The sequence below is a fragment of the Parasteatoda tepidariorum genome, chromosome 3 (genome assembly GCF_043381705.1).
Source record: "Parasteatoda tepidariorum isolate YZ-2023 chromosome 3, CAS_Ptep_4.0, whole genome shotgun sequence".
Classification (NCBI taxonomy): Eukaryota; Metazoa; Arthropoda; class Arachnida; order Araneae; family Theridiidae; genus Parasteatoda; species Parasteatoda tepidariorum.
Window position 1 is genome coordinate 65,810,916 of NC_092206.1, and position 13,449 is coordinate 65,824,364.

General features: G+C 27.9%; 1 protein-coding gene across 3 annotated transcripts in view; it reads right to left on the reverse strand.

Moving 5' to 3' along the window:
* LOC107454413 (E3 ubiquitin-protein ligase TRIM33) overlaps positions 1–13,449 on the reverse strand; it is a 66,190-nt gene that overhangs the window by 50,580 nt on the left and 2,161 nt on the right. For 2 of the 3 annotated variants that reach the window (XM_016071605.4, XM_043045457.2), the window contains exon 2: positions 10,586–10,624. The exons of the other annotated variant lie outside the window; for it this stretch is intronic. In XM_016071605.4, coding sequence (XP_015927091.3) covers positions 10,586–10,624 — 39 coding nt within the window. The remainder of the gene's footprint in view (positions 1–10,585; positions 10,625–13,449) is intronic. 3 annotated transcript variants of the gene reach the window in all.

Below are 13,449 nucleotides of genomic sequence, written 5' to 3' on the forward strand. Positions count from 1 at the left end.
TTTTAAATAACATCGCAAAGGCAACCAAAATATTAAGTAATAATAGATCATTATTTAAAGTTAAATAAATGTTTCAAAAATGTTTAGTTTGAAAAAAAAAAAAAAAAAAAAGCTTTAAAAAGTCTTAATTCTGGGAAACCCGCTGATCTCTTTCCTAAGTCCTAGGGTTTCGCGGATCACCGTTGAGAGCTTAGCTGCTGGCTTAGACCACCCACTTCATAAAAACAATATTAAAACAACTCCGATTCAAAAAGAATGAAAGAAATTTGACCCGAATTTGTTTGAAATTACCCCTGAAAAATATTGATAAGAAAAATTCATCGACGACTTAAATGTGCCTTAATTAGAAAGAAGCCCATAATAAATTTATCGATATTGACATTTCATAAACTCTTATTTTATTATCAATATTGAAATTCAAATATGTAAAATTAACAATAAATAACGTACAATTTAATAATTACTTAACAAAATAGCAACTGAAAATCATTTTATCTTCAATTATTTAATCTACATAAAAAATTTGCTAAGTTCGAGTAATTCCATCCAACTCAACTTTGATAACGAACTATTATTAATTTTTTTTCATAAAAAGAAATTTGTGTATGAGTGCGATAATACCTTTAAACAACTGTGTATGTAAAAGAAAATTAATTTCAATAATAATCCGAAAACTCATCAAGACCTGAGAGAGAAAACAAAAAGCGATAAAACTTGCGATTCGGAAAAAAGAATTTTGTTTGGCGAACTTTCATCAACTCAGTGTTAAGGCGGGGGGAAGACACAAAGAGGAGGGAAAGAGAATTCAGTAACCCGAGGAAATCCTGATATTCAGTTGGATATTCAGTGTAATACGAGCGTTGCATAGCTGACGGTAATATCTGTTGCTAGGCAACGACCTTCAGAAAACCAGTATTGATTTTCTGTTTCTCCCTGCGCTAGAAAACTTGCAGGGAGAAAAGCAGAATTTATCAATAAGAAAAAGAACAGACCGTCGCGTTCTCAGAAAGCAGAATTATCAGTAAATTGAATGCACGTAGCTCCTTAACTTCTTTGTAAGCTGGAACGATGAAATTTCTCGTTTCTAGATGTTTTAGTTCTTCCAAATACATAAGAAAGGCTTTCATATTTTTTAATTCTCTAATGAATTTATACTTTAAATTAAAATGCGACAAAATGGTAGTAACAATAAAATGTAATAATTTAAAAAATATATACACGTAAAATAACGGGATGCGCAAACCTGTTTTGGAAATAATTAACTTAAATTGAAGCATTGAATAAATTGAAAACAAAGGCAATTTTTATTATTTATTTAAAATTTTAAGTTTTTAACTTGATTCGAAATTTAATTTATTCACTTAAACCTATTATAATTCTTTTGAGTAAAAATAAAGGAATTAAAAGTGGGGATGCATGGTTGTTGATTAAATTTTAAAATTAGAGCAATTTGAAATAGTTTATATTTTTTAAATTTTTACATAGTAGTAGTCATTATGTAACTAAAATAATCATTATGTTTATAACATTAACTATTTTTAAGTTTGTAACATTTTACATTCATAGTTGTAATTTAAATTTAAACCACTTTTTTTTTAAAAACTTAGTTTGTTTCGAAAAAAAAAAATTATAAATATAATTAATTTGGTTCAATATCTCTAGGCACGCCACTAACCAAATAGGGATTAGAAGATAGGAAAATTGGGATTAGGATGTAATTATACCTGCAATATTGCTTTTCATCAATTTCAGGGTATTTATAATGATTAGCGATTTGGCTGAATACTAAATACTCAACAGTCAAATAAAACTTTTTTTTATCAAAAAAAAAGTATCAGCACAAACAAATATTTTTAATTTTTATAGCATTAAACATTATTTAAGACTAGGGACGTAACGAATATTCGGCCAAATATTCAGTTTTTTTTTTGGGTAATTTTTTTTTAAGGATGAAGATTTTTTTTTAATAGATTTAACAAAGAATAATCTAAAATCGTATTTTATACTATTATTATAAATAGTTTTTACATAGATTAGTTAAATTCTAAAACTTGTTAATTTACGTTCTGAAAGTCAAATGGAAAAAAGAAATTTGAAAAATTGAAGCAATTCATTTATATTGAACCAAGAGTCCTGTTCCTGTACTGCCGATTTTTTTTTTCTTCCAAGAATATTTAGGCAAGACGATTTCGTCGTTTTGCAACACTTTTCATGAGAATTTTTTTTATTTCGCTTCTCTCTGTTTTAATTATAGAGCAGCATTTTAAAGGAGCGTTTCAAGTAAAAAAAATTTCTTTTCTTGTCAATTTTTTTTTTCTTCTTCTTCCGTACAGTAAGACCGGGAACATAGAAAACTTGATTCTCAACGTTAAAATTATATTTCAGAACTAAGAATTTTTATTTTTTTGCTTCTCTTTTGCTTTCGTTATTACATTTTCCTTTTATCAGCGTTTTTACTGTAACACAGTATTTTTTAAAAGCGTTTCTAATGAACGTAATTTTTTTTTATGCTCACTTTTTTTTCTAAAAATACTGTAATGAAAAAAAGTAAAATTGAGATTTTTAGCGTTAAATTTTCCGCTTGAAATCAATAACGATTTTTGCTTTGGTTTCTATCAAGGTTTTTCTATTTTAAAAACCTTTTATTTTTATATAAGTTTTTACCATGACGCGGCAATTAAGGTTTCATTAGATTTCTGCAATTTTTCTTGAGAATACGGCAAACAGTAAGCTTTAAAATTTGCTTTCGAAAAAGATCGATTTTTAATTTTTATGTTTTGCTTTTGTATATAATCTTTTTTTAAAGGCGTTTTTGTGATAGTGCGGCATTTTTATAGACTAGTTTCTGATAAACTAATTTCTTTTAACGTTTAAGGGGTACTTTTTTTGGACAACATTATTATTTTAAGCATTAAAGAGTATATTTTTCCGATTACTTTTCTCTTCTAATATAGAACTTTATTTTAATTTTACTTATTTTTTTAATAGATGTTACTCAGTCAGGTTTTTATTTATCTTATATATTTCTCTTACGGTTTTTTTTTTTTCCCTTTACCAAATACTATACTATAGTTTTGATTATTTTACAATAATGAGACTAAACTTATTTATATATAAAAAATATTTAATTACAACCAATCTTGAAGTAATTTATTAAATATTTTTAAACATAAATTTCAATGTCTTATTCCCATAATTAATAATAATTATTATTATTATGTATTTAACATAATCAGAAGCTCATTATTAAAATTAAATTCATTTATGATTATGAAAAGGGGTGTGTATTTTTGTTTTCTATTGTGATATATGAATATTACAACTTAGCATTGAGTAGGAAAGCTTTTTCTAATAATTTTACTCTAAATTTTTCTTTCGTAATATGCTAAGATTCATATTATACAAAGACAACAAACGAATCAACAAAAAAAAAAGTGGCGACTTCAATCAATATTTCCTAGAAGATGGAAAGCCACAACATGAGTTACCATAAACAAAAAATTTTACACTTATGAAGTCTAAACGTAATAGCATCTTTCGTAATTTTCCCACTGCGCAGAATAGTAGCCCGGATGTAGACACTCATTCTTTCCTCCTCTGCGCAGTTTATGTTTGTAACATCGAACTACTAAATTGATCAAAGCTAAGGTCTTCTTTTTTCTAGAAAGTGATGCCTCAATTCAATAAACAACCGGTCACTTTTTTCTTTACTTTGTTTTTTAAATAATTAAATGATAAAAGTACATCAACGAAGAAAGACACAGAAAAACAGAATCAATTTGTGATGGAAAAATTCATATGAAAGGTGAATTTTTTTATAACAATTCACATCGTTCAAAGTAAGGATGTAACGAATAATGATTAGGCGAAATAGCCGAATATTTGGTCAAAAATATCCGCCGAATAGCAACATTTTCTTTCGTTAAACAAAATTATTAATAAATATTTTTACATATAAATCGGTTTAGTCGTTACAGAAAAATAATCAAAATTTCGTTGTAGTATTGGTAGGGGGTAAAGGGAAAAAAACTTGAATAATGTTTAAGATAATAAAGATAGAAATATTTTAAGTCTTTATTCTTTACCGTCTTTATTCTTGAAACAAAAATTTAATGCTAAAAATAATATTTTACGGGAAAAAAAATATTCATAAAACGTTAATAGAGATAATATCTATCACAAATTCTTTTAAAAATGCAGTGCTATTATAAAAACGGCCATAAAAAAAAACATTATATACAAAATCAAAACAGAAAAATTACGACAGATCTTACTTTTTGAACGAAAATTTTAAAGCTAAATCATCGTATTTTTGAGAAAAATTTAAATTTAAAATCTAATAAAAACGTCTACAAAAAAAAAAAGCTAAATAGAAACTAAAACAAAAACCGTTCTTAATTTTTCAATGAAAAGATTTAATGCTAAAAATCTCAATTAAACTTTTTCACATCGCAGCATTTTTAGAAAAAAGTGGCCATAAAAGAATAGCGTTCATTAGATATAGTCTTTAAAAAATGTTGCAACAATAAAAACGCTGATAAAAAGAAGAGTTAACCAACAAAGCTAAACCGTATTTTTGAGAAAAATTGAAATTTAAAATCTAATAAAAACGTCTACAAAAAAAAACAAAAAGAAATTTATTTTGAAAAAGAAAAAGCTAGATAGAAACTAAAACAAAAACAGTTCTTAATTTTTCAATGAAAGATTTAATGCTAAAAATCTCAATTTAACTTTTTCACATTGCAGCATTTTTAGAAAAAAGTGGCCATAAAAGAATAGCGTTCATTAGATATAGTCTTTAAAAAATTTTGCAACAATAAAATCGCTGATAAAAAGAAAAGTTAATCAACAAAGCTTAAGAGAAACAAAAGCATTTTTTTCTTCTTAATTCTGAAATATATAACTTAAATGGGGAGAATCAGAATTTTCTATGCTGTTGGCCTACATTAAAAAAAAGTGATAATAAAAGAATTAAGTCCATTAGAAACGCTCCGTTAAAATGCTGCATAGTTAATACAAAAAAGAAGCGAAACTGAAAAAAATAAAAAATAAATTCTCAATTTTTAAAAAAATAAAGAGTTGGAAAAAACGAGGAAATTGACTTGCCTGAATATAATTTTTAATAAAAATAAATCAGCAGTACAGGACTCGTGGTTCAATATAAATTAATGTTTCAATTTTTCAAATTTCGCTTTTCCATTCGTCTTTTAGATTATAAATTAACAAGAACTTATTATATGGGTTTAAATACTTTTCCTTCGTGAAAAACACCGAATTTCTTCGTTCTGTGAAATTTTACATACCAACGGTGTAAAAGAATTTATTTCTCAGGTTTTGCATCCAAGAAAATATTTATTCAAATACAAAAATAATTGTGTAGTTTCTTTTTTTTTATTTAATTTTTTTTTCTTTTTTTTTGCATTTTGTGAAATACAATTTAAGCAGTGAGTATCAGAAATTTTTTCGAAAAGATTCTCCCATTTAAAATTTTGAAACCACTCATTTTGGACAAAATTATTTTAAATCCTAATAAAGCCGAACATTTTTTTAAAATTTATCATAGAATTAAATTTAAAAGAAAAAAAATATTGTCAGAAAGTTTCTGATTAAGAGAAGATTCAAAATGATACGCAGCAAGCATTATTTGTAATGCTCGTTATTTTGCTCTTTAATATTAAAAAAAATTTGTTAAAAATCTGACAGTATTATTTAATGTTCCTTCAAACATAAAAGAGTCCTATATAAAATTTTGATAAAGTTACGGCCCGCCATTTGACTGGTGTTTTGAATTGCTGCCCACAGCCACATGTAATTTGGAAACCCCTGATATATAGTAAAAAATACGATTTTAGATTATTTATTAAATCTATTCAAATCACATGAAATGAAAAGGAAGGGGAAATCGGTCACATTCTCGCCACTTAGTAGTTTATTCATTACATTCGCCCACAGTAATACACTACTTTATGGCATATTCACTCTGCTATGTTAAAGAAAATTTACATTTAAGATGATACATTTTTATAAAGAAAAAGTAGTGCTCGATTTGTTTTAAAAAAGTATTTTAACTTTAATATAAGTGTTATTTCCTTTAATATTTACATCATACAAACACGGTTATCAGTGAAGGTATACATATAGACCTATCCTCTTAGACCAGGGGTGTCAAACTCAAAAGCTAACTTGGGCCAAATAAACAATGCTTAACTTTAGGTGGGCCGCAAAAAAAATCAATGTTCATCGAAACAAATATTTTTATTTTGAATAGTACATTGTAATAAACATATATAAAGTTAAATTATTGTTTACGTCCCGATACTTGCCATCTCTTCTCTGCTACTATCTTAACTATTTTGGTGAGAAATTTTATTGGCCGAGACTACTTTCAAAATTGACCCAACGTGAGCGTTATTAATACGGTTTCGGACAGGAGATTTATTTCCATTCTTAACAGAAAATAATTGCTCTCACACATAAGTACTTAATTAAAATAATTCTATAATACTAAATAATTTCATATGCGAATTTTCGAGTATTTTCAAATCTTGCGGTAAATATTCGTAAAATTAGAGCATACCCACTTCAATGAATTTTGCCTTCAAATTTGAGTCGTACTGAATCTCAATCACTTCCATTTGCATATAACTGGGTACTGAGTCTATATTTATTGAAAAAATCGAAGAAAACAAACAAAATTTGTCTTCTAAAGAAATAAAATCCTTAAACCTTGTTTCAAAATCTGTTCTAAGATTTTCTGCTTACTTTTGTTACAATGCAGTATCATCTTAACTAGATCTGTTCTTGTTGCACGTTGGGAAGTGCGTTAAATCTTTCAGTTGCCTTTCCCAGAGAAATAGTTTATATTTGAATACTTTAATTATGTCAAACATGTTTGTAATGATCTGATCCTTGCCTTGTAACAATAAATTATAAATCGGATAAGTGTTGGGTTATATCAACCATAAAAGATAAATCTTGCAACCATATTTAATCGGAGAACAAGCTCGTATCTTGATTTTTAGTATGTAAAAACTTACATATTTCTTCTTTCGAATCCCAGATATGTTTGAGAACCATGGGGCAAGATAATCAACTTACCTCGCTGTAGTAAAACCTGAGTATGTACTATTAATTGATAGCTTAATGTGAAACGGTCTCCATTTCAGCCAATTAGAATTTTACATTTTCGCTCGTACAATTTAAAATAATCCGTACAGTTTATAAATAAAGTATATTATAATTTTATATGCTGGTTTCGTTTCTAATTCATATTTCCAAATTATTTTTACTTTGCCTCGGATATATTGACTGGGCCACAAAAATTTTCACCTCGGGCCGCATGCGGCCCGCGAGTTTGACACCCCTGTCTTAGACCCTCTGAAACATTTACCGTCTAAAAGATTGACATTCTCTTCTATTTAATTTGGCAAAAAATCAACAAATAATATAGATATATAATATTTTCATTTAACAGTTTCACAATTCAAGATCACAAACAACTAAGCTGGAAAGCTCTACTTTGCTGGACGCTATTTTAACTGGGAGCGGTGGCGGTAAAATAAGTATACTAACAGATGCATCTGATAGAAAATATTTAGATCCGAAAAAAGAAAATTGTCGTTTAAGTAAGATGGCTCTGGCTGTTATGTATGTTTCATAGTGACAGCTGGTTTTGGTGGTTTCAGAGGTTAGACATCTGTCAGTAATATTCAATTCATATCGCTTTGAGTTTCATACAAAAACCCTATTTTTTACTTTATTGAATGTGTCAAATTCTGTGGTAACTAAGCAGCATTTGCGGGAGGTTTTATGTTTCTGCTTTAATTGGAAGAAAAGTGCTGCTGAAGAGCATCGAATGCTTGTAAAAGTTTATGGTGACAATGCTCCAACTGATAAATCATGTAGGGAATGGTTTCGACGTTTCAAGAATGGTGAATGGTGTTACGAGCTGCTACAACCTGGAGATTCCATTACGGGCGATCAGTATAGGCTGCAATTGATTCGTTTAAGCCGTGTATTACGAGAAAAACAGCAGCAATACGAGCAAAGATATGACGAAGTTATTCTTCTGAATGATAACGGTAGGTCTCATGTCGCAAAAAATTATCTGGAAACGCTAAAGTGGGATATTTTACCGAAACCGCCGTATTCGCCGGACATTGCTCCTTCAGATTACAGGTTGTTCCGACGGTTACCGCATGATTTGGCAGGTCACCGGTTCACGTCTTTCTCAAAAATCAAAAATTGGCTCATAACTTGGATCGCCTCAGAAGACGAGACATTTTTTCGAGATGGAATTCGAAAATTGCCAGAGAGGTGGAAAAAAGTAGTAGCCAGCGATGGACAATATTTTTATAATCAGTTAATTCATTTTGTTCTGAAATAAATGCATTTTTGACCACAAAAAAAAACTGACTGAACTAATTTGTACTCCCAATAAATGAGGAATCATTTAATACCCAGAAAGTCCACAGCATACCTTTAACTAAATTTGAAGTTATATTTCCGCAACAGACTCACACGGATGTCAGAGTTTAAAAATTTCGTGAGTTTAAAAATCCCTTTAAGAAAAAATGAAAAGGTTAACTTTGAAAATAAAAATAAAATAACTTTATGATGGATAAAAATCAAAATCTTAGGATGATTCAAGATCGGCTACAAAAAGTAGAAATATGGGGAAAAACACAAAAAAATTTATAATTACAAATCTAATTAAGTCGAAAATTGGGTTTTGTAATTTGTTTACAGCTGTACTCATTTAACTCCCAAGTTGAATATCATTTTTTTAGTACCTACAGTTTACTCGCAAATCCGGTATGCATACATATATATGCACTCCCTTCACAAATTCTTCATTTCATTACATGTATAGATTAGATGACTACCCTTTCTCTGTAGGAGTTAAAAAAGAAATTATAAATAATCAATGAATCAGCATTAAAACTTCTGATCTATCTTTACGGGCTACTATTTGCCATGATCGGATCCCAACACTTTGCCGACCGATTGGGAAGCCTGTTTTGAAAAACTATCAGAACCAGTAAGTAGGTACTTTATCAGGGGTGATGGTGAGCTCTGACTCAACAACCTGAAAATTTCTGGAGTAAAGTCATTAACAACGGATTTCAAAACATTAATGTCTTTATAAATTTAAATCATTGATATTTTAAAAACATGAAATTCTAAATAACTTATATGCAGCATAATTTAAATTAATAATTATGTATAAGTTTACTTCTTTGTCTAATCACATTTATTATTCTAAAAGAAAAAATATTTACAAATGAAAGTGATGCCATGTTTAAATTCTAGTTCTAATATTTCTCAATAAAATATATAAGAATTTTAAAAAATAAATGCGATCGATTATTTCCTGAAACTTTTAGACCTTGGATATCCGGAAACTTCCAGCTCGCAGTTAGAGAAAAATCAGGAAATCCAGATTTTTTCTGGAGTACAATCATCTCTGCTTTATTTACGTCACACTAAAGCTGCACTATGAGCTATTGGTGACGGAAACACCCCTAAGGATGATCAGAAGACATGCCATTGCAATTTTGATCCTCTGCAGAGGGGGATAGCTCACCTGCTTTGGTAGTCTGAAGACTTGCAAAGTCGAGCACTTAACGATAGTATAGTTTAACAAGGACCGATACTGCACACCCTTGGTCTTGGCGCAGACAGATCAAAGTGGTCACCTACCCATTTACTGACCACAGTCAATGACGATTCACTTCGGAATTCTACTGGTTGGTCTTTACAATGAACCTACTGTGGGACCTATCAGGACCGACCGATAATTCAATGTGCAATGTTTGTACCAGTTATTTTTATTTTTTAATTTCAAAAATGACATATTTTATCTGTCTTTTTTTTTCTTTTTTGCTCATGTACATAAACCGAAAAGAAATTCAATACAAATCTAGAATAAGCTCCAAGACAGTGAATTTGAATTTAAGTGTCTGACATAATATCTAATGAGATGTTGTGATCGACAATAATGACAATAGCAATACAATGAAGAAAAAAATTTGAATCTAGAATTAGATTTAAATAAGATTATTATCTGTTGTTTTATCATAATATCATTTTTCATATTAAATATTTTAAAATTAAAATAGTATTTTGTTCACAATTATTTTTATATACTTTATCTAGAAAGAGGGGGTTCTGCTGAAAGACGGTTGATGATTTAGGGTTCAATAGCTGAAAAAAAATTGGGAATTGCTGCTATAGATAGACAAATTAATGTATAAATTTGTTCTTAAATAAAGTTTATATAATTACACGTACAATCAGTTAAGAGAAGTTCTTTAGATAAACAAATTAATGTATTAAATCTGATCATAAATATAGCTTACATCAAATGCATAATCAGTAATCCCATTAAATATACAAGAAAACCAGAGCTGAATTAAAGGTCAAAACCTAAACAGTTAAGTAAAGAAAACGAAATAGCATAAAAAATTTAAATATAGAATATAATCTAGAGGAGGAGGACACCAGAGATTAAGAGGATTTCATACAGCATACATATATATAAATGCAAAGATTAAGATAGTAAACATGCAACTAAATTTATTACCTTTCCTAGATCTTTTTTTTACAGGTTGCTTATTTCGACCTGAAAATTTTAAAGCAACAAAATGCATAAGAAGCAAAAACAAAGCATGTGTGCATTAATCATAACAAAAATCATGCAGATGCAGCTTAGTTGCCAACTACTTATCCTAAACATTGCATTGCATCAATTGCTTTTGGTATACTTTCTTTGTTATTTCTAACTGAATTTAGATGTTAAAGACCATATTAAAATGAAAAATTTTAATATTTGAAAAAATCTTCTTGATATTTTAAACAATACAGATATGCTTACTGAGAAGTCCTTCGGTTAATTTATTCTATTAGTAAATAACTTAATAAACCATGTTTTCAAAATGTTTTTAACAAAATATAAAATTATTAAAAATTAAATTTTAAATAAAAAAAGAAATGATAAAAAATTAAATTTAAATTAAATAAAACAAATTAAATTTTAAAAATAAGAAATTTAATTAATTTTCCAAAATTTAATTTTGATTTAAAATTAAATGATTTAAGAAATGAGAGACTAAAATTATTGTTCAATTAACTTCTACAAAATACTAAAATTAAAATAAATATAAAATTGCAAATTTCACTTACATTTTAATAAACATAAAGCTATAACTTTGTGCTGCAAAGTATAAAGCTGGTTTATATTACTTTCAAACTATTTTTTCAAAAAAAAAAAATTCAAACAAATAAATAAAAACCTTATAAGTTGGCAACTAAGTTGGAAAGATAGAATTTTCAGTAGAGTGCAAAACATAACCAAACCAAAGCAAAAAAAAAAAAAAAAAAAAAAAAAAAAAAAAAAAAAAAAAAAAAAAATTAACAATAATAAACATTGAGGAGAAAGAGATATCACATAAAAGCAAAGTACCTAATAATTAACAAGCATTGACAAGCGAGAAATAGCAAACACCAGATGTTAAATCTCACAAGCATGGGTAGATATTTAAAAGCAAAGGAAAAACCATTACCACATAAAATGGATTGATTAGATTAGGTTTTCCTAAACTTCAGTTATAACATTTCAAATATTGTAAAATACAGAAATATTAGTATCTATGTTAGCCAGGTGCAGGCAAAAAGTTTCCAAAAATATTTTTTCATTTATTTCTCATTCTCAGACACTAAAAAATCAAATATAATAAATAAAATTTCCTTATACCTGGCTAATTCTGAACTACCTTATGATCATACTTTTTGTTTTTCTAAATTAAAAACCAGCATAATTTAATTTAAACTACACAGGGGAGTTTTATTTAAACTACAATCTGCAAACTCCTAATATTTATAAAAGACATAAAATTCAGCAAACATTTTATTTTATATCACTTAGTAAAAAACTTACTTCAAAAAAATTTTCTTAATTAGTATTAAATAAAAAGAAATTTTTATTTTCTTTCTAAGCTCAAAGAATGTACTGTCAGACTACCTTAGAAAACGAAGTTAGAGACAGTAACAATTTGCTTCTTAAACCAAATGCAGCTTTAATAAAAAAATTATATGCTATAAACAAAATAAAGCAACAAAAAAAAAGGTTTAAATCAACTTACTTGCTGTAAAACTTAACATTGATTAGAAAGATTCTTTAAATTTTTTTTTCTTCCAAAATTGAACCTTTTTTTTTTTGGTAAAAAATTTTGGTAATAAAACCTATTAATTGCAAAGCAGTTTTCAGTTTATCCAAGCATTCAGATGTTAAAGGCAGTGGATCAATCCTTCTTCTCCTATCACTGAAAAATTCTGCATTTTACACAGCATATATGCAGACATAAAAACAGTGGTTCTGCTACATGGTGACATTGTAGCAGAATCTTACCCAATTCCTGCAAAAAGATTTTTTCTTTGGAAAGTAACCATGTAGGAGATTTTTTTCTTTGGTAAGTAAAAATACTTTATTTTCTTTTCTGAAATTTTTTTTTGAAAGATTTTACCTTTTCTTAGAATTATATTCAAAGGATGCCTTTGCTATTGATTTTTACATAGTTTTTAAATTCCAATATTTTTAATATGATATTATTTGTATCCGTAGCATATATCCATTGGTGGAAGAAATAAAAACAGAGGGCTGTATAGAATAGAATTGTGGGATAAGCCAGGACGAACTAAGTTATGTACAGCTTTAGAAGAAGAGAAGATTATCTAAACAGAATCTTGAAAAGATAACACGGATCTAGTAACCTCTTTATGAACAGTCCAATTCGCATACATTCGCTGTCTGTCTTTTTTACAGTATTTACTGATATGGATTTCACTATTTTTTATTTTTTTTAATTTGAAGATGATTTACGAAATGCAAAAAAGGAAATAATTAGTGTCTTCCCCCTACAAAAGGAAAGAATATTGCCCATATTATTAGCATAAAAAAAATTAACATATTTAATTAAAATAATTTTATTACTTTATTAGAAAAGTTTGATTTTGATATTAGCACTAGAGAGGCATGTTGCAGAAAGCCGAAAAAATTATGCCACTAGGATAGGTATTATACATTAACTATTTAATGGTTTGCATGTAAACATTATTCGTAAATTATTGCAGATAACTGATTTATGGCAAAATATATTAATGTTCTAACATTATATATGTTATTTTTCTACATATGTTTGTTGAACAAACACAAGTAAAAGAGCATTTTAAAACTAGTTACATTGGATTAATGGCTTTTAAATTGGTATTTTATCATTCAACTAAATAATACCAAAATTTTCCTTTCGAAATCTGAAATCTCCATAAATCAGGGCTCAGTGAAATTTAGTGGGAAGATTTCCATATCATGATCTGTGGCAGAATAATTGTCAAAACTCGGCCACTTTTGAGCAGCGGCCGCAAGAAACTTAAAAAAATGAACCTACTGTG